This window comes from Gastrolobium bilobum, unplaced genomic scaffold (genome assembly GCF_033153095.1).
Source record: "Gastrolobium bilobum isolate Gb01-03AN ecotype WA unplaced genomic scaffold, APGP_CSIRO_Gbil_v1 utg7295, whole genome shotgun sequence".
Taxonomy (NCBI): Eukaryota; Viridiplantae; Streptophyta; class Magnoliopsida; order Fabales; family Fabaceae; genus Gastrolobium; species Gastrolobium bilobum.
The window spans coordinates 273340-301207 of NW_026898317.1; the positions used below are offsets into that span (position 1 = coordinate 273340).

The 27868-nt window shown below is 34.0% G+C and overlaps 2 protein-coding genes and 1 pseudogene across 4 annotated transcripts; all 3 read right to left on the bottom strand.

Moving 5' to 3' along the window:
- Positions 1–1466: 1466 nt before the first annotated feature.
- Positions 1467–2685, bottom strand: LOC133314861 (probable xyloglucan endotransglucosylase/hydrolase protein B). The gene is made up of 4 exons (XM_061516397.1): positions 2499–2685; positions 2295–2395; positions 1984–2177; positions 1467–1871 (listed from the first exon to the last, which is right to left on the bottom strand). Exons 1-4 carry the CDS (start codon positions 2683–2685, stop codon positions 1472–1474), a joined length of 882 nt encoding a protein of 293 aa, XP_061372381.1. The 3' UTR covers positions 1467–1471.
- An 8723-nt stretch (positions 2686–11408) lies between these two features.
- Positions 11409–13376, bottom strand: LOC133314845 (ATP-dependent Clp protease proteolytic subunit-like; annotated as a pseudogene).
- A 7023-nt stretch (positions 13377–20399) lies between these two features.
- Positions 20400–27400, bottom strand: LOC133314863 (OVARIAN TUMOR DOMAIN-containing deubiquitinating enzyme 12-like). Of its 3 annotated transcripts, none has more exons than XR_009752014.1 (11): positions 27238–27400; positions 26185–26419; positions 25691–25764; positions 24956–25010; positions 24808–24882; positions 24223–24296; positions 24058–24106; positions 23425–23509; positions 22872–22928; positions 22664–22761; positions 20400–21028 (listed from the first exon to the last, which is right to left on the bottom strand). XR_009752014.1 is itself a non-coding variant. In XM_061516401.1 (11 exons), the coding sequence occupies exons 2-10, from the start codon at positions 26347–26349 to the stop codon at positions 22715–22717; spliced, it is 681 nt and encodes a 226-aa protein (XP_061372385.1). In that variant the 5' UTR covers positions 26350–26419; positions 27238–27400; the 3' UTR covers positions 20400–21028; positions 22710–22714. The 3 variants fall into 3 exon arrangements, 2 of the variants coding, with proteins under 2 accessions (XP_061372385.1, XP_061372384.1); XM_061516401.1 differs by having other exon boundaries at positions 22710–22761; XM_061516400.1 differs by having other exon boundaries at positions 20400–22761.
- Positions 27401–27868: the final 468 nt, after the last annotated feature.

Here is a 27868-nt window from a genome sequence, read left to right on the forward strand (position 1 = left end):
CAGCCCAAACGTTTAGCTGATTATTGGGCCATTTAGTAGCTATTGGATCTTATGTACCGGTTTATAGAAAATCCATTTACAATTTACATAGTATTATATAGTGTTATGAATTAATGAGAAGATAGACAGAAAAGTTTCCACAATTCTCTCTTTCTCTCTCCTTGTTTCTCTCGCTCTCCTCCTGATATCCTTCTTGCAGTAACGACGCTGCATCACATTAGTATAGGACAGTAAATTTTTGGGGAAAAAAAGTAAAATTTTAGTGTAATATTAGCAGTATACCAAAGAGTTAACTACCATTTGGTCCTTAAAAGATTATATTATCAAATTAATTCCGCAATGATAAAAAAATTAGCATCTGTTTAGTTCCTTATTAATAAGAAATAGTATAAATTTAGTCTCAATATATCTCACAGTTGTTCATGTACAAAATAATGCTTTTGATGTCAGTTTTTATTATTAAAGGACTAAATTATATGTTTGATCGAGCAAAGTGATGCAAAGCCAACCTTTCCCGAACCAAAATTAATGTTTACTCTATATTAAAAAGAAAAATTATTAAATAAAGTTCCTTACGAGCTTTGGCTTGGCGCTGTAACATATGTATTATTTTTTAAACTTTATAAACTTCAAAAAATAATGAGATAAATTAAAAATTGTGCACATTATGTTTTTGGGCTTTACTTTTCTCATGTTGTAAGAAAGAAGTTATCTTATATTGTTAGATAAATTAAGTGGGGTCCACCAATTTAAAAAAAAAAAAAAGTGAAGCACATCTTTTTTTGTGAGTGTAATACGAGAGATGAATCTTATGTAACATAAAAGTATATTTTCTCTATGTTTTTATTATATAACATTGTACAATTACTTAAAAGAAGTTGACCTAAGTTTTCTACTATTAAAATATTTTTCTTGCTAGCTGATACATACGGGTATAAAGAAATTTAAGATTTTCATCCATTGAATAAGGAGCCAAATTGTCGAAAAGAAATCAAATTCATAATCACAACTAGGGGTTTACATTCATCATTCAACACAATCACAAAATTTTTTCTACACACACAACATTTGTGGGGCCTGCATTTTTTGTAGCAAAAAAAAATAAACTACGACACGCAAAACGAATCTGTATAACATAAATCATTTTTCTTACCACATAACTTTTATAAAACTCTTAATAAAATAATCAGGAATACGCCTCGAGATCGAAAATGGATGTAGCAACTAAAAACTGTTATTGTGATCAATTGGGGAATAGAATTTTCAGCAATTGGAATTTCAAAGAATACAATATGGCATTGGGACAAGTGTATAGAGGCTCATCTGTGTTCAACCTCCACTGCTTATTTACATATCTCAAACAATATAATAGCAATAAATAATGACACGATCATATGAATACATAATAAATGATCAATCAATACAAGAAGAAACTTATGGTATAGCCATAATAAAAATAGTATATGAAAATTCAAATGTCACGGTTTCTTCTGCATTCAGGGGGAAGTTGAGGGTAGCGTTTCTTGTCAGCGCAGTAGTTGTAGATGGTGAATTTTCTGCGCACCCACATGAGCCTTCTCCATTGAGCAGCATCAAGGTCACGAAACTCTTGTTGATCCCACCATCTCTTACCCTGTGTGTCACAGAACCTTGCATTCACAGAGACCTCACAACCATCAATATGGAACCCCTTATAGGTTGCTATAAAGGGTGCTTTTGACCAATCTGTTTTCTCCAAACCACCCCTTGTGGCCCAATCATCAGCATTCCACAAGCTATTGTATATCTTCATGGGTTGGTTAAATGGGAATTTTACTCCCAAATCATTGTCGTTCTTGAACACCCTGATTGGGATATCATCCACAAAGAACCTGCACAAACCCCACATTTAGATTTTTGACATTAAGTATAGTTTACTTAATGAAAACTTGTGTTTTAACTTTTCTATCCAAAAATTTAGCATGATTTTGGTTCTTTACTTACACAATCTGATACATGTTCCATAGAACTGAGTATCTGTGATAGGCTTTTGTAGGATCAAACCAGAGGTTAATTCTTTGTTCTCTGTCTCCCTTGCCTCCAGTGAACACATTAGTTTGTAAAATGTAAGGTTGTCCTGTTCTGTTCCCTAAGAACTCAAAGTCTATCTCATCATGCTCCGAGTTTTGAGAAGATAACTATGTAGTTCCAATCATATCAAATGTCATATTCACATATAACATAAAAACTAAATAACCCTCTATGCAAATAAACAAATTGGTTGAAAAAAAAAAAACTTTTTATTTTGGGCATACATAGAAAGCAGTGACAGTGCCAGCTGAATCGCCAGGAACCATCTTTATGTCCATGCTGAAGTGACCAAACAAGTATGATCCTTTGGACTGAAAGCCAGTACCTGTTCAAAATTGTACGAATTGTGAAACATAAGTAAATAATATACCAAGTTTAAAACTACATATATAGATAAGGGATAGTTAAGGTAGGGATATAATACGCACCAGTATATTTGTCAAGAAGAAGTTGAATCTCAGAACCTCCATTGAAGTATTTGATGTGATCATAAGCCCAAGTGGGGACATAGTTTCGTCCGAATGGTACATCCACTGGCCTCGGTGGAGTGGCGCATAGTGCAGCACAGACCAATGATGCCAAAATCAGAAACACATTCAACACACAATAACCCATTTTTATGTGTCTTTCAACGATTCAAAGCTGAAGAAACTATACAGGTCTTTGTAGCTACAACCGGATATATATAGGATTGGAACTTGGAAGTTGGAACTAGACCCTGCCTTCGGAGTAGGGACCCTAATTCCTAACTTACGATAATAAGTTTTTTTCTTTTACATATTCATATTACACTTGTTTTTTATATATGTTTTTTTTTTGGTGATCCAATTTTTTTTTTTTTATATGTTTTACTTCCTTATAATTTTACTTCACTTCAAATAATAATCTCTTCATAATTTTGTTTTTGGTTTCCCAAAAGTGACTCAACTCATTTGGATAAGACTAATCCCTTTGGTTTAGGGTGAAGGTTTTTGTCACTGGCTCAAATTGTTTTGGCTAGAAAATGAACTAGAGACCTTACCAATTTCTTCATATATTAGTTATACAATATTATTTTTTCATAAATTTTTAGTGCAATTATATTTAAGTTGAAGTGTTCGGTAAATGTTAAATATTTTTTTTTTTTTTTGGTATAACCTGAAGGTATTCTTATTCAATCTCTTCCAATTACTTTGTTCTCGGAGTATGGCCTCGAAGGGACAGCAGGTGCATTGAACTTCACAACCGGAAGAATCTCTGACCCCAATTTTTTTTTCAAGAATTTGTTTGAAGCGAGGTTTGAACCCTTAACCCAAGTAAATTTTTAGGAGCTCAGTTGTTAACTCAGCTACCCGTAGGCTTTATTTAAATAATTCTATATATTATAAATCATTTTAACATGAAGAAGAAATTGTAAGTATAATCCGATTCATAAAATATTATAAGAAAATATATATTGTTAATATTCATGTTTAGGACATTAACCTGGCGTAACTTTGAAGGGTGGCCAACCAATCTTCCATTTAAAAACTCCTATGTTGGGCGGTTCTTTTTTTTTTTTTTTCCTTTTTTTTTTCTTACGTGGAAAGAGTCCTAATTTTTTTTAGCTAGGTTGGAACTTGGAAAGAGACAAAGAGTGTTGCTTACTTTGCAAAAATATCGATCACTAGATTTAATACCTAAAAGGATAATTTTTTTTTTTTTTTTTTTGATAACAAAAGGATAATTTTTTTTAAAGCATAGCTAAGCCGCTTTTACGTAAATGGAGATAAGATTTTCATTCCAAGTTTTAAGGGCAGACTTTTCGTATTAGCCTGATTCATTTAGAAATTAGAATAACTCTGTATCTCCTAAAAAAAATTCCTTTCTTTTTACATATATGATAGCACTGTGATTTGAATCTATGACTTCACAGACACTATCCAAACCCTTCACCATTTAAATTCAAACAATTAAGATAGAAAGCGCATATCGTTAACTATAATTCAAATGAGTAGCTCATTTTCTAAAACTTATATATGGAAAGGGCCTATATTTATAAATTTTTTTGTTGACAAACTATACTATGTACTCCCAAAAGTACACTAGATTATACTATGTATTTTCGGGAGTACATAGAGTAATTTGCGAAAATTTGTAAATTTTTTTTATAAACGTATCTGTCCCCATATATATATATATATATATATATATATATATATATATATATATAGTAAAATCATTTCTGCAGCCGCTTTACTTACAACGACGATAGGTGTATGGTTATGATTCTCTGCATTTAATGTTTTCACGTATATATATGGCAAGTATTTGATTGCTACACGTATAGCAACTATAGAAATATAAAATCTACACACACACACACATATATATATAATTGATATCAAATTAAAAGTTTGACACTTCATTTAAAAGTCATTAGATCAAGACAGATTAACAGTGTCACATGTTTACAAATCAGAGTCGTTAGATCAATATAAGATCAATGACTCTTAGATGAGATGTCAATTTTTTTTTTGTTTAATACCGGTGTCAAATGATATATATATATATATATATATATATATATATATATATATATATATATATATATAGAGGCAGGATCATTTGACACCGGTGTCAAGAAAAAGTTTGACACCTCATATGAGAACCGATAGATTAAAAAAAATCAACGATTCTGATTTGTAAACATGTGACACCATTGATTTTTTTTAATCTAACGGTTCTCAGATGAGGTGTCAAACTTTTTCCTTGACACCGGTGTCAAAGGATCCTGCCTCATATATATATATATATATATATATATAGATATATATATATATATATATATATATATATATATATATATATATATATATATATACGGATAAATTATTCTATCTACCTTTTTTTCATGCCTACTTAACCTACCATTCTCCAACATTGTTAAATTAGAATCTCAAGAGAAAAGGGAAATGATAAATGTTATTTAAGATTATGATATAACGGTATTGGAAAGTGGTGGATAAAATAGACATAAAAAAAATAAGTACAATAACATATATCGTATATATAGACACACATTTGAGCTCATTAAACAACGAGCATAAGTGATCCAAAAATCAATTGTAAAAGAAAGGTATAGTGAAAAAAGTATTATTAAAATAATTATGAAGATATGTTAATAATATTAAATCCTACTTGCTAATTTTTTTTTTATGTATTATTACAATATTCTTTTGGAAAATTAATGGAACAACATAATCCTAACTGGCCGAACCGGCTTGCTCAATTTCAAAGCAAAGTGGAGAACCTGAATGTGATTTTAAGACTTTCAGATTATTAAATAAACACACAATTGGTATAAACATGTAATTTTTTAAAATCAATTTCTGATTTTGGTGTGATAACTGATAAGGATAGTTTTCAAGTTTTGCCTAATAGTTCTCCCTTCGTGTCATTCCAAGTGTTTTTTTAATTTTTTAAATCAAGCTTATAATAAATTCATACAAATTTTTTTTTTTTTGGAGAATAAATTCATACAAACTTTACTTCCTATATATAACCTTATATCGAATTCAAAAAAGAAAATGATAAATAAGTTCTTTTATAAATAGAAATAATTGAACGAATGCATAGCATTAATATTAACCATTTTGTTATATAAAATGCCCTTATCCGAATAACCCGTCATTGTCGATATACTAACGGCACCATGGCAGTTGAAACCTGACATATAAATCTCAAGAAAATAAAAAAGAAAAGCATTGCATGTGGGAGAAAGAGTTGGGTACGAAGATTAATAGCTTTTTGTTTAAAAATAAATAAATTAGGAGTGGCGAGTTGGATGAACGTACAAACAAGCTCACATGATTAGGTTAAGATAAGCCATATTTATGTGTATTCTTAAATGGAGTTGAGCAATTAATTACAGGCATTATTAGTTGGTACAAAATTGTGGAACCTCGTTGATTTGTTGTATTTTCATGGCATTGAGGTGACTTTGTTCCAATACCCTCTTGTGGTACAAATTAAGCCAGGAATCAAATCAAGAACAAATAAAGTCCTGATACGTTATTGTCAACGCTTTAGGGAGACTCTTATTATTGCATTTAAAAAATAATGATAATACAACTCAAACTCAATGACACTCATAAATGCCAAGTTTGAAATAGGAATCTAAATTTTCAAGAAAAGAAAAATTAACAAGTGTGAAAGAGGAAGGCCCTTTTTTTTTGTAATAAAAAGAGGAAGGCCCTTGACTTGAATTAAAGTTGACATTTGGCATACATATAATTGAAAATGCAAAACTGTATTTTACTCTCTTTTTGTCTGTCTTTATTGGGGGTTCTTTCTGTATTGTCAATCTTCAGATACAAGTAAAAATAAGACCTGAATAAGTGAATATTGGTTGAGAAAAGTTGCATGCCTGATATAAAACGAAATTAATTAACTACCATCTAAGTAGATAACATGGAGTTATTGTATTTTTACCTGTTCTACTCAACAACTCAATTTTTCAGGTCAGAATTAAGATGAAAAAACCGGAACCAATTTTTTTTATAAGTTTAAATAAGTATTTTACATCTTATTTATTTATAAAATGGGTGTATTGAATTAAGATTTTAACGGATTTTTTTTGAAAAAAAATTATTGGTATACAATTAGAATATTTAAATAATCTAAAAAAGTTATATAATATTCAATCAGGGTACAATTAAAATTCTTTTTATAGGATATTTAAATCCAGTCGTATTCAATCAAACTTTTAACAAGGAATAAATTTTTTTAATATTCAAAAATTTGATGATTTCAATAGATTTTTTTATTAGTGTGAATTTTGTAGGATGAGATTGTGAGTAGGATATAATATTTAAAAAGTCACATAAAATTCACACTAATAAAAAATACATTGAAATTTTCAAGTTTTTGAACACTATAAGATTTGGATATCCTATTAAAAAAATCGTAATTGTCTTAATTCTTTTAAATATATTAAAAATATTAATTATAAGCCACTTGGTTTGGTGTACTAGAGAGGGGTTTGTGTAGTTTGTATTCTGTTATTTATTCAATTCCCACCAATATATCCACACACAAAATTTATTTATAGTAACTTCTTTCCTTTATAATTTAATTTCCAAACACGGACAATATATAATTCATTTTCGTTCTGTAAAAATTGAAGATATATCTTTCGCAATTGCCTGATTAGAAAAAAACGAAAGGGTTGAATTCCTATCATCCCTTAAATGGGGATTAGAGACATACGAAAAAGGGAACGTGCATTGTCTTGAGCCTGACGATCACCAACACATACGTGTGCTTTCTTCTTCTCTGACAAAACGTAGCACCAGAAAGACCTATATGTTGTTTTTTTTTTTTTTGAAAGACACCTATATGTTGTTGAATAATTGATATATCAGGTTGCAAGAAAATGAAAGAAAAGTCGAATTGAATTGAAGTTGAACCCGTCAATAATCAATTCTTGAAAAATGGAAGGATAAAAACAAACATTTTTTATAATTATATTTGTCTATAAATTTGCATAGAATTTAAATTGATACTTTTATACAATTTTTTTTTTTTTTTTTAGTTTCTCTCTTTAGTATCATCCTGAATACATTTTACTTTAAGTTATAATCACTTGGATGTAAGAATAAAAGAGTCCATCTTTCCATTAATTTTAGAACAAACACAATTTTTTTTTTTGTACAGACAAACACAATTTTTTTTTCCATAACAAGAGCAAACACAAAATTTAATCCTTCCAAAATATAATTAAGGGTCTATAATTTAATCCTCTAATAATAATATACTAAAATATACCTTTAATGTAAATTCTTAATAATAAACTATCCCTTTAATATCATATTTTGACATCAAATTAATTTTAAAAAATTTATTACTTTAATGCCAAAATTTAATATTGAAAGTTAATCTTTATGGTTTTGGTATTAATTGAATTAACCTGGCTGATGACATTTTTATCTTTGGATATTCAAAATAAATGACCTACTAATCTAATATCTGACCTAGTTGATAACCAATTCGGGTTGAATAACATTACTAATATGTCTTCTCCTAAACTTTAAGGGAAAATACTTTCTCCTTTTAAAAGGAGAAAATTTTTCTCCTACTAAAGACACATAGTATAAGTGGGGCCTACAAAATAGTGGAGAGAGAAAAAAATTCAAAGTGAGACCCATTTATGCTATGAATGAGTCTTTGGTAGGAGAAAAAATTTCTCCTTTAAAAGGAGAAAATATTTTTCCAAACTTGCGCTAATATAAAAAAAGAGCTTTATTTTTCTCATGTTATAGAAGAGATGTTATCTTATGTTGTGAGATAAATTAAGTGGGATCCACCACTTTTTTTAAAAAGAAAAAGAAAAAAAGAGAGGGACACATCTTTTTATATGAGTGTGACATGAGAGATATATCTTATGTAACATAAGAGTATATTTTCCCATAAAAAAATTGCTATGTCCTACATTTTTTTTTGCAGGAGGTAACAACTGGGACCAACAAATGCAGTTCAAAATCAGCTGTACTGTCAAAGCTAGCATTTGTTAATCTGTGTGTCACCGCCAATAATTGAGCTTTGTGGTTCAATTACTCATTCTACAGTTTGCATTACAGCATTTAATTAATGGGTCCGTGGCTTCTTACGTGACCGCTGATGAGAAAAGTTGTAGTAAATTTTTAACATTAGGATACACGTGCGGATTCTAGGATACACGTGCAGATTCTATAAAAAAAAAAAAAAAAACCAGAATTCGGACGTGTATCCTAATAAAAGTAAGTGTTGCTGCACTTTTTTCCTTCTACACTCACATAAGAAGTACTTTCCCCTTAATTAATTGAGTCTCAGGTTGGCTTAACAACTGTAGCACCACCTGTCGTTTGCAACTCCCAACACAGAATCCCATCCTTACCCACTCACAAACTCTGAATAATAATAATTCATTAGGTTGCACGTGTGCTTAAGTCTTTGTTGCCTAACTGTATTATTTGGAACATTTTCAGCCTCCAATAACTCTTTGAATAATTTAACAAAAAAATTAATGAGCCTTTTCATATTTTATTTAACATAATAATTAAATGATGTGAGAAAATTTTAATTATTTGTAAACAAATTAATAGTGATAAAAAATGAAAGAAAAAATATTAAAAATATAATTATTGATTTATTCATAAACGATTGGTATTACCTCATACGCTGTTGAGATATAAACTCCACATTAGTTGCACATACAACCAATGTGGGACTATATATCTCAACACGCCCCCTCACACGAGCCCATTGGGCTTAAAGAGTGGACAATGCAACAGACCCAGCCTACCTGTGCTAAGAAACGTCACAAGAAAAAGTGGGGGGCGGCGAGGCTCTGATACCATGTAAAGAACCTTGAGATACACCACCCCAAAAGCTAGCTCGATTATCACAAATGAGAGTTTCCTGTCCAATGTCTCCAAACTTAAGCTCTTTGAGAAGCTGTTTAAGCCAGATGAGCTCACAAGTAGTAGTCGCCATTGAGCGGTATTCTGCTTCAGCACTTGACCTGGCAACTACGCTTTGTTTCTTACTCTTCCAGGAAATCAAGTTGCCTCCAACAGAGACACAGTACCCGGAAGTAGATCTCCTATCAGCTGGACAACCAGCCCAATCAGCATCATAGTACCCAACCACTTTATCATGACCTTTATCTTCATATTCAAGGCCTTTTCCTAGAGATGCCTTAATATACTTAAGAATACGAATGACTGCATTCCAATGTTCTTGACATGGAGAATTGAGAAATTAACTGACAACACTAACTGCAAAGGAAATATCAGGCCGAGTGACTGTGAGGTAGTTCAATTTTCCAACCAATCTTCTATACTGCTCAGGATCTGAAAAGGGCTCCCCCTGATTTGGTAGAAGCTTGATACTTGGATCCATAGGAGTATCAACAGATTTTGAATTTAACAGAGCAGTTTCTTCAAGAATATCCAGAGCATATTTCCTCTGAGATATTACAACACCAGTTTTAGATTGGGCCACCTCGATTCCTAAGAAGTATCGAAGTTCCCAAGATCCTTAGTCTGAAAGTGATGACATAAGTGTTGTTTCAATCGAGTGATCTCATGCCGATCACTGCCTGTGATGACAATATCATCCACATATACTACCAGATAAATAGATCCAGAAACAGAATGTCGATAAAAGAGAGAATGATCAGCTGCACTCTGAGACATGCCAAATTGTTGAATAACACTGCTAAATTTTCCAAACCATGCTCTTGGAGATTGTTTGAGGCCATAGAGAGACTTCCAAAGACGACAAACAAGACCTGACTCCCCCTAAGCAACAAATCCAGGAGGTTGCTCCATATAAATTTCTTCCTCAAGATCACCATGAAGAAAAGCATTCTTGATATCCAGTTGGTAGAGAGGCAATGGCGAATAGCAGCCATAACAATAAAAAGGCGGACAGTAGACATTTTCGCCACATGAGAAAAAGTATCAATAAAATCCAAGCCAAAGACCTGAGTAAAACCCTTTGCCACCAAGCGAGCTTTAAGACGATCCACTTGACCATCAGGTCCAACCTTAACAGCATAAATCCATCTGCAACCAACAACAGATTTTCCAGAAGGAAGAGGCACCAGATCTCATGTGCCATTATGATGAAGAGCACTCATCTCATCAATCATAGCTTGTCTCCATCCCGAATGTGAAAGTGCATCACCTATAGTCTTAGGAACAGAGACAGAGGACTAAGAGGAAAGACAAGCAAAATATGATGGAGAAAGACGATAATAACTAATATTGACTGTATACCTGGCCGGAGGGCGAGTATCACGAGTACCCTTAAAAATATAATTATTGATTTATTCATAAACGATTGGTATTACCTCATACGCCATGTTTATATTGAATAATATATGAGAGAAAATATTAAAATTTTAAAGTTTGAGGTTAAACTCGGTCGAATAGGTATAGTGTAATAACCTTAAAAGATGGATTAAAAAGAACCGTCGGAGTAAGAATAAATAAATTTATAATACTTATGAGGTTGCACAAAGATTTATGTTATTATGTAATACATAGTGATAATACGTTTATTGTTGATTGATTTAATCTGCTTCGCTTGCATAGGTATAAGGTTTACACAATTATTTCTCCCTCCCTCACTAATTAATAAATAAAAATATTGAAAAGTAAATTATTTATTATATTAAGAAAATAATAATAAAAAAAAGTAAATCTTTTTAAAGTTTGAAACTTCTTTGATTTGATTTGAAAGTTCTGTTATTAATTACTCACTTCCTTTTTCAAGGGAAAATGAATAATCTTAACCAGCGTTTGATACAGGAAATTTTTTTTCCTTGAGAATCATGTATTTTGTACATAAATCCATGTGATAATTTTGCATAATTTTAGTAGTTCTTCTGATTTTAGTAAAAAATTTCCTGTTTGTACCTCATAAAAAGAACTAGTGGGTTGATGTATCATTACTCCGATGATCTAACATACAGTTTCCTTTCTCCTGCACCATAAGTTGAGTAAACAACAAGAACAATATAAAGAAAACAAAGATAGAATTGAACAATAGTACTGGCCTCTTTTTCATATTGCATATGACTCTACTATGCTATGGGTGTGAAATTTCTTTTTACCTTCTATAGAAAAAATAAAAAATATGCCGGCTCTCTGATATCCCAAATCCATAAATGATTCAATAACCAATCTTCTTTTTTATTTGGGAGTATTTTAAAAATATTATAATGCTTCCGTTGCTTTCTTATTTTCTCTCGTCTCTTATTCAACAATCCAAAAGTTTCTTTTTTTATCCCAATAGTTATAAAAAAAATAATTGTTATTTTTTCATATTTTTTCATATTTTTTCGTAACATAAATCTTGTTTAAAGCTTTCCTGTGTGAAAACTGAAAAACAAAGAATTTTGTGACAGCGAAATAGGCTCTTGATAGAACAGAAAAAATCGTAAATACCCCCATTTTTCATACTACTCTTTCAATAGATAATCGAATGTTGAAAAAATTGCATATCGAACTTAAAATGCAATGCTATTATTACTTAATTTTCTTATGGCAAAGACAATCTTCTTTTTTTCTTCCAATAAAAAACTCATTGGCGCTAAGCGTGAGGGAATGCTAAACGTTTGGTAATTTCTCCTCTTGCTAAAATAAAAGATCCTATTGAAGCGGCTAATCCCATGCATACTGTTTGTAAATATGGTTGTTCAAATTGCATAGTATCAAAAAATAGCTATTCCAGGTATTACCCATCCGTCCGGAGAATTTATAAATAGGCACAAATCTTGGTTATCGTCCTCTATACTAAGATATACTATAAGGCCAATAATTTGATTCGATATCTCACTATCAACCTCTTGGCTTAAAAAAAGTAGTCTTTCTCGATAAAGTCCATTGATTCATATCAAATTAGATCCATTAAGAGCCGTACAAGCACCTTTTGATGCATACGGTTCACCAAAATTTGCAAAAAGGAATCAATGTGTCAATCTCAACCCTTTTTCATATTGATAATCATAAATGGACTTTTTCGAACTTCAAACAAAAGGTCTATTTTCTTACATTTTTATTTCAAGAAAGATCAACTTTTGATGCCTTTATTAGTTATATTATATCTATATTTACATATCCTCTATTATAATAAAATATAATAAAAAAATGTTCTAACCTTATTGAATGAACTTCTCATTGATGTATTGTTTTCGTCGAGATCAAACCTAAATCACAATGTCATTTTCTTGTTTTTGAATGGGTTTGCTAAATTCTTTTAGGTTTATTTTCTACTCTGAGTAAAGATCCGCCCGATTTTTATTTGCACATATAGGACAAATACTACAATACCATATTTTTTGTTCCTACTTCTTTCTTTTTTTGAATTTTGTATTTCATATTTTCTTCCAAATATATGAAAGATAATAGAAGTAGTAATCGTAGATATATTACCAATTGTTTTTTTAAACAGAGCCTAGTGCTTCATTTGATTGGTTCTATCAAGCAAACCATAAATTATTTTAAATTTAAATTTATATAATAATATATATAATAATAATAATAATAATCTAGATACCTCCCCCCAACAACAAAAAAACCAACAAATCGATCTAATTGCACTTCATTACACTTCACCCTCTAATTTTTTGATGATTCAATCAATCCGAGGTGAAAGGGAGGATATCTCAATCGGGGGAGAGAATAGGGAAATCCCATATGACCAAATATATCTGACAAGTCTAACTATATGTCAACCCAAGATGCATCTTCCTTTCCAGGACTTCAAAAGGGAACTTTTGCAACACCAATGGGCATTAACATGCTAAAAGAATGAAGCCATAAATCATGATTCCCAGGAATATGCTGGGAAAGTGATTTTCTCATAAATGTTACCAAAAAGCTATTTGGTAGGTCAAAATACTATCAGAAATATTGGCTTAAGTTTTGTGATTCTATGTTTGGCTGATTGTCAAATATTACTGGGAATGTGGGGTAATTTTACAAAACTAACCTTACCCATCATTTTTTTTCAAAACTTTTCCAATTTAAATTAAGGGAAAAATGTTTTTGCAGTTAATGCAGATAAGTTGTCTGCATTTATTCCCAAAACGACGTCATTTTGGTATTGAAATCTTAAAAAATTATAAATATAAAGACTATTATACCCCTAAAATAAATTAAAAATTAAAAAAACACCATGATTTCCGCCCCAAAACGACGTCGTATTGGGCTTACTGCAGATAACTTATCTGCAGTAACTGTTGAAAAAGCGAACCCTTAAATTAATTATAAAATTTTACATAATCATCCAGAAAACAAAATCAACACTCAGCAAAACAAAATCTAAAATATTTGGGAAATTTTTGTAGAACTCTGCAAATTTTTAGTGGGCCAAAAAATCCAATTTTATCATCTTTACTGAGACAAAACCCTTCACCCTCACTGTAATCTGCACTCTACCACTCTTCTTTCTCCATCGTCACTTACCCAGAAAAATCCACCAAAACCCAGAAAAGCTCGAAACTTGAAGAGCATACACATGGTTCATGATACACGGATCAAAAAGCCTTGACAAAAAACCACTTTCGGCTTGATATCAGCAAACCACAAATGCACTTAGAGTTTCTTTAACCATCAAATGAGTTTGAGTTGCTTCATCTCTTGTTGGGGGTGAATGGGTTGCATGGTGTCTCAACTAGGTGCGAAATTCGCCTTATTGTCCAAAAAACACAGGCATTTTGTCCCAAAAATTTGCGAAAAATTTCCCACTGTGTGGAATTCCAACAATACCACCTGTAACATCCCAGGCGCTGACAAGGGCGGGGAGTGATCGTCGGTGCGAAAGGGCATGGACAAGGAGAGACTCCTGGCAGGCTTCTAGGGACGGAGGTGCATGAATGAATCGAATCAACACTCGAAAGAGAGAGATTCCAGAGACTGTGCTGGTATGGGACGGTGCAGTTGGGAATGGCTTATAAGAATTAATTGGTACTACCTATACTAACAAGATGCATCTGCTTTTCGGTAGCCCGGATCGGAAGAACTCCACAGTTAAGCGTGCTTGACTTGGAGCAATTCTGGGATAGGTGACCTCCTGGGAAGTTTTCTCGGGAAGTGTGCGAGTGAGGACAAAGCACGCTGAAAAGTCTCGTGTTAGTGTGTGGGGACAGTCATTGAACCTTGCAAGTTGACAGGCGTTACAAGTGGTATCAGAGCAGGGCCTCTCTTCCAGTACGGTGCTGTTCGAGGACGAACCAGGTGGAAGCTGGTGGGCATGTAACATCCCGGGCGCTGACGAGGGCGGGGAGTGATCACCAGTGCGAAAGGGCATGGACAAGGAGCGGCTCCTGGTAGGCTTATAGGGACGGGGGTGCATGAATGAATCGAATCAACACCCGAAAGAGAGGGATTTCAGAGACTGTGCTGGTATGGGTCGGTACAGTTGGGAATTACTTATAAGAATTAATTGGTACTACCTATACTAACAAGTTGCATCTGCTTTTCGGTAGCCCGGATCGGAAGAACTCCACAGTTAAGCGTGCTTGACTTGGAGCAATTCTAGGATGGGTGACCTCCTGGGAAGTTTTCCCGGGAAGTGTGCGAGTGAGGACAAAGCACGCTGAAAAGTCTCGTGTTAGTGTGTGGGGACAGTCATTGATCCTTGCAAGTTGCCAGGCGTTACAAGTGGTATCAGAGCAGGGCCTCTCTTCCAGTACGGTGTGGTTCGAGGACGAACCAGGTGGAAGCTGGTGGGCATGTAACATCCCGGGCGCTGACGAGGGCGGGGAGTGATCGCCGGTGCGAAAGGGCAAGGACAAGGAGCGGCTCCTGGTAGGCTTCTAGGGACGGGGGTGCATGAATGAATCGAATCAACACCCGAAAGAGAGGGATTCCAGAGACTGTGCTGGTATGGGACGGTACAGTTGGGAATGGCTTATAAGAATTAATTGGTACTACCTATACTAACAAGATGCATCTGCTTTTCGGTAGCCCGGATCGGAAGAACTCCACAGTTAAGCGTGCTTGACTTGGAACAATTCTGGGATGGGTGACCTCCTGGGAAGTTTTCCCGGGAAGTGTGCGAGTGAGGACAAAGCACGCTGAAAAGTCTCATGTTAGTGTGTGGGGACAGTCGTTGATCCTTGCAAGTTGTCAGGCGTTACACCACCCACCCGGTGGTACTCTTCCCTGGGAGTTTCGTTCACAATTTGGCTTCACAATGAAATCCCAGGAATGTGATTTATCCGAGAAAATTTTCACAATCCTTATATCAAATGTGGGCAAATAAGATTCTCAATGTCAGTTTTTCGGGAATCTAAAATTTTTTCATGTACCAAACACTCCCTAAATGAAATTTTATATAATACATCAATATCATAATAAATAAGAGAGATACAGATAAAGATATTAACTAAGTTTGTTTGTATTTATATTACAAACTTTTGACCCATTCAACGCCAAATTTGAAATTCTTTATCGAAAATTTTAACAGTTTCATCATTATAATGAATGGGGTTGAGTTTCTAATGTTGCAGGAAAACGCAACTCCTTCCAGCACACACGCTACAGTATAACATATTATATTTTTTATTTTATTTTTTTATTAAAAATGGGCCCCAAATCTAAAGTTCAACTACAGCAGGAGATGTGAACTTTCCTATCACAGGAGAACTAAAATACCCTATAATGAAATGGGACATGCAAGGGTCATACTATCCAAGTTGATATAAGAGGGTATACATCTACATAGGAGACGAATCACTATGAGCCATTTGGCACACAGATATTCTTTCGCACTTTTTTTTTTTAAATGGAGAAATCATTTGAATCTAGATTTTTATTAGTATTTTCATTTAAGTCCCAAAAAAATTTTCTTTTATATTGGATATAAGTACATCCGTAGTATAAAAAAAGTTCCCCCACCCAACTGAAATTTCTTCAATGCAGCAGGAATACCTAAGTCGATAATCTTTGTTTTAAACGGAGAAAGTTTTCTTCTATTTAAATCCATATTTTTATTTGTATTTTCATTTAAGTCCTAAAAAAATTTCCTTTTTGGATTGAATGTAGGTATATTCGTTTTACTAAAAAAGTTCTCCCACCAATGATTTTTTGGATGAGATGTAGGTACATCCGTAGTACCAAAAAAGTTCACGCACTCAACAAAAATTTTTTTAGTGCAACAGGAGTACCCAAGTCGGTATTCTTTTTTTTTAAATGAAGAAAGTTTTCTTCCATTTGAATCCAGGTTTTTTTTTGTATTTCTATTTAAGTTCCAAAAATTTCCCTTTTTGGATTGTGTAACACCCCGTATATATCCGGTAATGTTATCATACTATCGTATTAAGCAGCGTTTAATTAAAAATGCGGAATATCTTTTTCTTTTTAATTATGATGTCATTATCATTACCAACTTGCTTATTAATCAATCAAAAAAGCATCGCCTGTATGTAATTGCAATAAAACAGCTAACTGAAATACCTCATAAAATAGATAATAAAAGTGTGTCTCTAGAAATCACGGAACTATCACAAGTAGTCCGGACCAACTACCACGTTATACAACTCCAATCTAAAAGTACTAACATAAAGTGTCATAGACAATCCCCATGCTCACTCAAATAAGGCAACACGCCCAACATCAATCTCAACAACAACATAATCATAAATAGCGGAAAACATAAACAATATCCAAATCCAGTCATGGCAGCAATACAACATAATATCATCAACTAAGCTCTGGCCTCCTGCCGCCAGAGGCATCAGTCACCATACTACCTGATCCTGAAATAAGCATTCCCCAAACGTGGGGTGAGATCTCTAAACAAGAAATCTCAGTAAGACAAGGGATCCTCAAGGATCTTCCACCCCAAGCTCACTTACATGTGCAATATAAGTTTAAAAGCAGTTCATCAATATCATTTCTAAAACAGTGTAATGCAGCAGATAATCATGTCATGTGTGTCAATTCTATTCTACTGGCCAGAGAAATGCAGGATTTATATACGCCAAATACCCACACTAGTGCAAGACGCCACTTGCATTCACCCCGGATCACCATATCGTATGACGCCACATACTCAGGCTTACCGTCAAGATGAAACAACACATGCATATTAAAAGCCATTACACATAAAACTCAACAGCATTTCAAATATCCAAAGCATGTAACACAACATGCATATAACCATACCCCCATGGGACATGGTGGAACCACAATATGGCTAAACCGAGGACACGAAAGCTTACCTTGCAAGCTAACACCCAAAGCCAAGAGTCCACAACTCAAAGTCCAAACACAACAGATTCACAATCTGTTCTGGACCAATACTATATCAATAATAATACTCTACAAGTATATAACTTAAAGACAACGCCTTTTATTACGCTTTATGTCTTAAGGCATCTCACCAAGCCATAAGCCCTTAATCACTTAGATTCTGACTTAGATAATTAATTACAGAAGTTCAACTTCATCACACTAGGGTCCACAAACCCAAACATCAGTTCTGGATGAACAGTACGCTACTGTTCATCGCAAACCCATAATATCCGGATATTCCTCGGGACCATATCCGGATCAAACCCAAACATCAGTTCTGGATGAACAGTACGCTACTGTTCATCGCAAATCCATAATATCCGGATATTCCTCGGGACCATATCCGGATATGCAATATCCGGATATCTCACTGGACATATCCGGATATGCAATATCCGGATATCCAGAATCCCATATCCGGATATCTAATATCCGGATACCCAAAACCCATATCCGGATATCACATATCCGGATACCATATCCGGATATCCAATATCCAGATATTTCACGGGCACATATCCGGATATTTCACGACAGAATGCAGAAAATGCATTTCGTGAAGATATCCTTCCAAGGTTCCATTTTTAACACTTAATTACGTTAAAGCATGCATCTTTATACTGATTAAGGTTCACACCCCAGTTGGTTACTTGATTAACTCATTAAACATGCAAAGATCACACCTTTAACCCATTAAAACACAAGCTCAAGGTAGGTACAACTCACCAAAGCTCAAAACAGAGGATCAATGGCTCTTGGAGCTCACCACACTGCCTCTACAGGTTCTGGAATAAGGTGTACGAAAATGCAACACAAAAGGTTGGTCCTTTCTTCACAAAGAAGCTTCTTTAAGCTCCAAAATGCCACCACAATGGCTCAACACTCTCAACCCCCAAAGTCAGCAACCAAGGACCCTCCAAACAGAGGTAAAAATCCAGAATGATGCTCCCAACACACTCACCATAGTGTTTCCCACTCACTCAAGGTGTCTACAAGAAGAAAGTGTGAAGAAAATGGCTTCAAGCCTCAAGAAAAGAGAAGAGAAGCCTATGGAACAGTGTTCCAAGGTTCTGGTCAGCCACTCTCACGCACAAAAACTGAGGTCCTAGGGTTATGTGTCAATCATAAGGCTATATATAGTGGTTTAACAATTAAACGCACACTATTGACTTTAAATGCTACGCTTAGCATTTTAATCCAAAACTTTGGAATCTGAAACTACACATTTTTACAAGAGTTATCATATTTTTCTTATAATTTTCTGAGCACCTTTCCGGTACGCGCTTTTCAAAGCCAGTAGTTTCTAGCACCAGTTCTCATTATTTGGACTTGAAACTCGTTTTACAAGTCCTAAATATTATTCTAGTAATTATCATGAACTTATTATAATTTTACGGGATACTTTTTCGGTACACATTTATACCGACTAGCAGAACCGGTATCTACACTTTTCTTCCGAAAAACGACTTTCAGCATTATTACTCACTTACTATAATTATTAAAGCCTCATAATAATTATTAGGGTCAATTATGAAATCATTTTTTATTTTGTCATAATTTATTAATTGAATTCCTTAATTAACGGTGCGGGTTCTTACATTCACCCCACCTTTTTAGGATTTTGACCTCAAAATCAGTAACATACCTGGTCGAAACTCGGAGTACTGCCGGAGAAGCTCGTCCTCACGCTCCCAAATACACTCCTCAGGAGTTCTTCCGGCCCACTGCACTTTGACCATCGGAATGATCTTGCTCCTCAGCTGCTTCTCGCCGCGATCGAGAATCTTTAGTGGTCCGACGGGAGTCTTTAGGTTTTCCCGAACCTCCACATCATCCGGTTGCACCACGTGCGATGGATCTGCTATGTACCTCCGAAGCCGAGACACGTGAATCACGTCGTGGATGTTAGCCAGGTTCGAAGGCAAGGCAAGCCGATAGGCAACAGTTCCTACTCTACCAAGAATCTGGTATGGCCCAATAAACCGCGGGCTCAGCTTCCTCACTACGAGTGCCCGTCCAACACCGGTGACAGGTGAAAGTCTCACAAACACGTGCTCACCCTCACTGAACTCCAGTGGACGATGCTTGACATCGTAGTAGCTCTTCTGACGATGCTTAACTAAGGCGGCATCCCAGGTACTATATAAACACACGATATACCACCAAGGTACGATCATCCTTTACTTTAACAACATAACACACCTGCCTCTGATACTGACTTAAGCATCAGAATGTCTTCGCAGGTACCCCCCATTTGGTGCAACGTGAAGGACAAAGGGCTCAAGCTCGCTCTAACAGGAGTACCTGGCCTAGGCCAATAACCACTGAAGGAGTCTCAACCGTGTGTGATTGGGCTCAATACGTATCGGACAGTCCATACCGTATTTGGTCAGATCACACGTATAAATCTTGATTTCTTTCCAGAAAATCAAAATCACATAACCTTGCAAGTAAATGACCAGTAAATTAGCAAAGCATTGAAACGATACAAAACAAACTGAAATACATTTAGCAACAAAAAAGTTAAACATCTATGTGTCCAGTCATATCAAAAGGGTGCTCCCATTCCCCAACAAGTACAAATTTAGCTCATGATTCCAGAAATAAATACAAACACTGAAAACTTATTTTCTTACATGTTTTCTTTTCAAAAATATAAGAAAATATAAGCAGAAAAGACAAAGAGAAGGATGCTCTCAGCAGCTATGTTCTAGGATTGGTCTATAATGGTGAGGGGTTTCAATTTTTGTATAAGGTTATAGATTCGAACCTCACTTCCACCATTTTATCAAAAAAAATAAATCCCCCTTGGGCAGCAACCTAGGACTTCCTTGTCCATTTTCTTCTGCAGAATTCAGCAGCAGCTCAGGAGCTTGGCTCCCCTCCTAATTTCGTCCAAGAAGCAGGACTCAAGCCAAACGTGTGTCCTCATTCCTTCTTTCTTCAAGGGCTGTGATTGATTCTTCCCAAAAGCTCATCAAGTTTTGTTTTTTTTCTCCTACCAAAAAGCTACCGGAATCTTCTCCTTTTACATCATCTCTTTCCTCATTGCTTTCCACTAATTTTTGTCTTTTTTAGTTTTCTCTCCAAGCAATGTTACTTGTTCAAATGCTCCTCCCGGCATCCTGTGATACAACAGCATCCAGCTAGCAAATACATTCAAGAATAACATCAGCAGTTCATATTTTCATTAAAATCAAATATGACATTTACATAACATACAAATACTAGGTGCAGTTATAAAGTTGAAACAACAACTAAACAGACAAATTTTTTCTGAAAACAATCAACATTTAAATTCAGAAATGCTAACATAACTCTATTTGGATAGAGTTAATAGCATTGCATTCTAGAAATCACACAAATTTATAACCAACAGCCAACCCAAGCAATAGGATCAGCTGATGTCTTCAAACCTAATCCATGGAAAGGGATCAACTTGTATTTATTGGCTATAATTTATTAGTCATGTGAGCTATTAGATACAAGTGAGATGCCCGACTCGTAATGGATATGCGACTTGTTAGACTTACATAGGTGTAAATTGATTCTTCCCTCTCCCCTCTTTGAACCAACAAGGATTTTCATATCATTTAATTATACTGACTAATAGACTAATCAAGGGAAAAAGGAAGGCCACTTATGTGGTATAGACATCTTCGTAAATCTAGCATAATAAATGGAGACACCAGTTACTTTAAAATGAAACTAATTAAAAAAGAAAAAAAAAATATATATATAATAATACTTTGCTGCCCCACACGATAAAAGACAAAGACATGATATAGGTCAACATCAACATCAACAACACCTTTATCCCAAATTAATTGGGATCGGTGGTAGATGAACCCAAATGAAAGATATAAAAAGGTTGAAAAAAGAAACATAAAAGTAAATATAAAAATAAATAAATAGAATATATATATAAAAGTAAAAAAGAAAGGGAAAAGAAGAAGAGAGGAAACGAAGGGGAAAATGACTAAAAACGGACCATCTGGAACATAGGAATAACAACGGGTCTAACCCTCCACCATGCTTATAGCTTTTCTCCATTCCATCGTCTGCCAATCTATATCCCACTCCATTAAATCTTGTTTTACTACCTTCCCCCAAGTAAGTTTCGGTCTACCTCTACCTCTTTTTGTGTTGAGCTCTTGGTAACAAACTTTTATTCTCACGGGAGCATTCAGGGACCTTCTCATTACGTGCCCAAACCACCTCAAAAAGTAGAGGGGGAAAAAGTAATTTCTCTGCCTCCCTTTCCTCTTTTACTTAAACTTCGAAACTTAAATAAATTTTTTTCAATTTTGGCAAAGTTACTTCCATAAACTAAAAAAATGTACAGTGGAATAAGGCTCCTCTAGAGTACACGAGTACATTCACCTTTAAATTTCGGTGGGTAATGATCACGGTGTATTTTAAATTAAATTAAACGCAGACGCATTTTACTTGTGCAATTCTTCAGACAAACTCACATTAGAAGAATTTTTTTCTCTTAAAGGATGTCTAATCTTATGATATGTTGCATTCTAAGAATGGAGCTGATCGCACAGAGATTAATGGAAGGATGAGTGATTGACTCCTTCAAGCGTGGAGGTCAAAGAAAAGACACTATAAAGATGGTTTTCAAAGTTAAAAGGACTTCATATCCAGTTGTAGTTCAAAATCAAGTTCCAAATATACCCAAAAGAAAAAAGGCGTTAATTTCCAAAATCAAAAGTTGAGGTGTTTATTTGCCAAAGCTCAAAAGTTGAAGGGAGATTTGTGAACTTTTTCCTTACCTCTAATACGACCAAACAACATTACATCTTAATGCTTATTATATACCTCTCCTAGAACAACCAGTGTCTCCTCCTTGGATTACGTGGGATTGGTGCATCTGCAACAAAGATAAAAAAAAATAAAAATCAATAACTAATATATTCATATTCAGTATCCAAAAAATATTTGTTCATATCTATGGAAGGATAAGGTTCTATGGTAAAAAACCTCGAATTTCATATAAAGAATTGTAGTGAACCTCTGACCAGAAGCTTAACCACAACTCTGCATCATTAAGAAAGATGAAGGGAATGATAGGAATAAGAGGATACTAAAATTGACAATTTCAAAAGATCAGATTAGTTTTAAAGTTCATGTGCAAATAGACATTTCAAAAGTGCGAGTCCTTTTTCTTTCCCAGATGAAGTTCATAAGCAAGTCAGCAAATCTCATCATTAAGTTCTTCAATCTAGTTAAGAATTTTTTGGGCCTGAGACTAAAAGTCCTATGAACTTATTGAATTAATTACAAGAAGCATGCACTTTTATCCCACATTACGGAAAAGCATAAACTGTTTTTGGAACTACATGTTACTAGATTTCAGAATATTTCAAGGAGGACCATCCATAACACCTCTTGACGCACATTAACTTCATTGAATCTACATATTAAAACTCTTGAAAAAACATGTCACCTTTATTAAGATCTTCCTGTACATAATCTTGAAAATTCGTAAGACTAAAGTAATTGAGGTAAATAATAATGATGATAACAATCTTACCACGCTTCGGAGCTTCATATAGTGGCATAATTTCGATGAAACAAGTGTCTCTGAATGATGTCAAAAGGCATATCTTTGCTGCAAACTACATTAAAAACAAGAAACATCATACATCATGTTGACAATAATACACAAGTAGTGAAATCATATTTTACTAATTTAGCAAAAATAAGAAGCACAAGTCAGTCTGAGAATTCGATGCACCAAGAAAATTGAGAATGCATCTTTCAACCTCTACGAGAGAGATAGAACCATTGCATGAACTCTTAATGGCATTGCAACTTAATAAAATTGCATTACTGTAATATTGTCATTGTCATTATTGTATTTATATTTGATTTGCCCATTTTTTATAAAAGTTGTAGCACAAGCAAGCTCTACATTTTGGATTTTCGAGTACTCAGATGGGTATCAAGATATATGGCCAGGATATCTCCATACACTTGATTGATGAGGTCAAAACAACCCTTCCATTTTAAGGTCTTCAATAACCAGAATCATATAGGCAAAAAACACAACAACAGCATGTCTGATCTTCAACCCCATACGCAGCATCACTTTTCCTTAACCAAAAGTGCTACTTAGATTTCACAGCATATAACAAACGCAACAAGCTATTTGAACACAGCAAACCTTATCAGCAGCTGCCTGCAAGGTAACATGGTCCCCCCATTCTCCAGATCTGTCATGTGGTAGATAAAAGGAAAATGCAGTAAGTTGGATGAAAATGCCAATAAAAGAACCTGCAAATGTTACTCATTTCATATATAAGCAATAGTTCATCTGAAAGTCACCTACTTTGCCATTTTCTTGTAATACTGTTTATACTTCATTGGTACATAGCATTCATATAAGGAACGGTGATCTTTGAGCTGGAAAAGAGAAACGACATGGAAATTAGCATCTCAAGCTATCTATTTGCATTGTTTAATGGAGTAATATATTTCATATTGATCCACCCTCTAGTACACAAGGATTTGTACCACTTCCATCATATATGATATAATCATCTAACAGCTTTGTGAAGTATAACCTATAGTTTATCAACATCTCATACCTCTTTTCATTTTTCTTCTCTTTTAAAGACACTTTTAACTCTTTAAATAGTTGTTTAGCAACTGCACGCACCCTTGGTAAACAATTTTCAACTTAATCAATAACAATCCAAGAAACTAGTTACTAAAAAGCTACTAAATCCCTCTTCCTAGCCTCCTTTTGAGAATGTGCTCATTAATTCATCTACACATCAGCAAATTTACTTTTGCTAACCTAGTTAATCAATCACAATCCAAGAAACCAGATGTCCTCATAGCTAGACATTTTTCAGAGGCATTGTTCTTTCCACATGACCAACAAAACCAGATGTCCTCACAGCATACATACCTGTTTTACAATCTCTTTTCGAACATGCTTGTGGTGTTCAGGTGACCTAAAAAGCTGGTCCGAAAGTGCACGGAACTGCAATATGTGGAGAATCATCAATAAAATATAAAAAGGATTATGCTTGTTAACTGTTTCTATGATAAGATACCTGACAGTTTCCATCCCCAGCGATTCTAACTTCACATAAACCATAGATGGTCAACCTTAATAAAGTGAGAGAGAGTAATTTAATACCTCCAACAAAGAGTAAATGGATAGCAGGAACAAGTATACAACAATTTACTAGCTGAGCTGATACTCATTATTTTACTAATCTAGATGCCTATGACATATCACAACAACTGTAAAGAGCCAAAGCAACAGAGTTTCAAAATCCCATAAAGCTTTAAGTTCCAAATTTTGATGCTTCAGAATCTGTATTCCACATACATAAATGTCAATAATTGATTTAACCATAAAAGTTTTCTTTTACGTGTTCTCTTATAAAGCTTTGAAAATTGGCCATATACTGCTCTTATCAAGAGTTTTTATGGCAGCTATTTAGGTTTATTTTACTAGCCTTAACCACGTGGTTTCCTAAATATGCCACTTTATACCTATATTCATGCCCTACAACTCCCTCCACTATATGGCACAACACGTCTTTACCTAAGTAATTTTCATTTGAACACCCAATTTGTATGTGCTGTTCCTACTTATTTTAATTAAGAAAGATTATACAAAATACTTACAGGATCAGTTATGTTTGGTTATTTTATGCCCCTGCTCATTATTTTAATACCCATGTCTTTCTGCTAAAAGAGTATAGATTGAAACTTCGAAGCTTTAGAATTTTACTAAAAAGATATATCTGGATATTATATATAACTAAAAGAAGACATACCTCTGAAGAAGACGCTGGTGATCCATGCTAGCATCATTCATGTTGGGGATGAAGGAATTAATTCGGGGCACATGCTGAAATTTCAAGAAATTGGAATTATAAGAAATTCAGAAAAGCATAAATATTCAGAAATCCCATCCTTTCAATTTCCTATTACAAAAGAGAAGTGTGCCCATCTAGGTAAGTCTAACTTTCTATGTGATGACAAATAAACAATGCAGATGAAACAAAATGCAGAATGATATGAAAATACCAAGAAGAACGTGACCCTTTTAAAGTGTTAAATCAATTCCTTCTCCTCCATTATATCTAAGTGATGCAATATACATACAATTAGCAATACAATTTTATAACAAGGGATTTGAAAAGCAAAAATCAAACATGGCAACAAAATTAAGTATCAGCTAAGTATGACCATGACTAGTCCAACAATCAAAGTTCAAGAGTTTTTGTCAGATAAATCAGGGAACAACAGAAAGGTAAAGAATTCTTACCGGAACAGGTGCCAAGTTGGAAATTCGTCTACCAACTGTACCATCCAATTTGGCATACTCTTCTGATAGCACAAGGGCAATCATCCGGTCATCCTCAATATCTTGCTGACTGCTAAGGGAAGTCGAACTGGAACTTTCACCCCAGTATTGAGTTCCATTCATCATATCCTTAGCTGGCAATCACTCGAAGCTTCAACCTCAAGTTCAAATTTACAACAATCCTCAGCTACTAAACCTGCAAAAAGACTTCTACTGTCATGGAAATTCCAAATTCCCCCACCAAGTGACAACTTCTCACATCTCTAAATGGAACATTCAACTAAGAAACACTGACATGATACACCAATTGAAAAATGAAGCCAGTTTGAAGAGTATAGAATGTTGAACCATTAATATAACATTCACCTAAGCTTTTGGATTAAATTGATTCTTTACATGATATCAAAACTCTGTGACTAAGTGATAATGAGTTTCATCCTCACTGTTCCATTCTATTAATAAATAGTTAAATATTATGGAGTTTCTTAACGTATATGTAGATGAGGCCATGGTCCACCCTTCAGGTCCAATGAACTTGAAGGGGACGTGATACACAAATATAAAAACCATTAATATAACTTTCACCTTATAGCTTATGGTCCTTTATAAAGAGAAAGAAAACCAAAAATACACCAACAGTTTCATATATGCAAAGATTCAAATTCAATGGCACTATCACAGGAAAAGTCCAAATTTGATCAATAACGCAGCAATTGACAAACTGTTGTTAAGATTAGCTAAATATAACTTATATAGATATTGATCATAAATGATAAATGGGCAGAATCCAAACGGGATTAGCTTGAATTCTGACAAACCCTTTTGGTTATCCAATTGATAAGTGTTGGGTTTGACAATATATACAATCCCATCGGAGATTTTGATGCCAATAAAAAATGTGAGAAGAAACTACCCATTACCCAAAAGCATAAAATGGTTGAAAATTAGCACAATCCAATGCTATATATACAATGAAGATAAAAAAGCAATTAATCCATATATATGTATATATACCTGGGAATCTTTTGCTGCGATTAAATGAGTACTTCTGATGTTAATGAAGTAATGCAATGAATGGGTTTGAGAAAGACGAAGGAAACATAAGGTGTAAAAAAACAGAGAAATCTTCACCACCAAAAGAAGAGAGATAGAGATTTCGAAAATCGGGTTTCTGGGATTGATGAAGAATAAATGCAGAAACGTCAATGGTTACGTTATTAGACACAACCACCTAAATGCTAAATGTAATGCAAAAACGTCAACGGTTATGTTATTACACACAACAACCTCGTTAAATGGATGCCATGCGAAGTTGAAGAAGATATTTTTTTATTTATTTTTTAGGTAAACAAGAAGATATTTATTGCCCATTATTTAAAAAAAAAAAAAAAAATTCAATTTTTAATCATTCACCAGGAAATACTATTCTTCCTTCCCGCCGCAGAAGAATAGTATTTCCGATATTTATTACAAGGTGAGGATCATCTTGCATCATATAATAATAATAAATCTTATACATTTTGATTTCAATTGTGTGTAATGATTAACATAATTAATAAATTTTCATTATTAAATATAAGTAAAATAATAATGATTAATAATAAATGTAAGACTTTCATTTATTATTTTATTTTTAATATATGAT

Coding starts and splice junctions, on each gene's coding strand:
- LOC133314861 (XM_061516397.1), bottom strand. CDS start 2,685: ATGGGTTATTGTGTGTTGAATGTGTTTCTGATTTTGGCATCATTGGTC. Junction 2,396..2,498: donor TCTTCTTGACAAATATACTG/GTGCGTATTATA, acceptor AATTTTGAACAG/GTACTGGCTTTCAGTCCAAA. Junction 2,178..2,294: donor GCACTGTCACTGCTTTCTAT/GTATGCCCAAAA, acceptor GGAACTACATAG/TTATCTTCTCAAAACTCGGA.
- LOC133314863 (XM_061516401.1), bottom strand. CDS start 26,349: ATGATGAATGGAACTCAATACTGGGGTGAAAGTTCCAGTTCGACTTCC. Junction 24,107..24,222: donor TATTACAAGAAAATGGCAAA/GTAGGTGACTTT, acceptor ACCACATGACAG/ATCTGGAGAATGGGGGGACC. Junction 22,762..22,871: donor TTCTTTATATGAAATTCGAG/GTTTTTTACCAT, acceptor TCTTTGTTGCAG/ATGCACCAATCCCACGTAAT.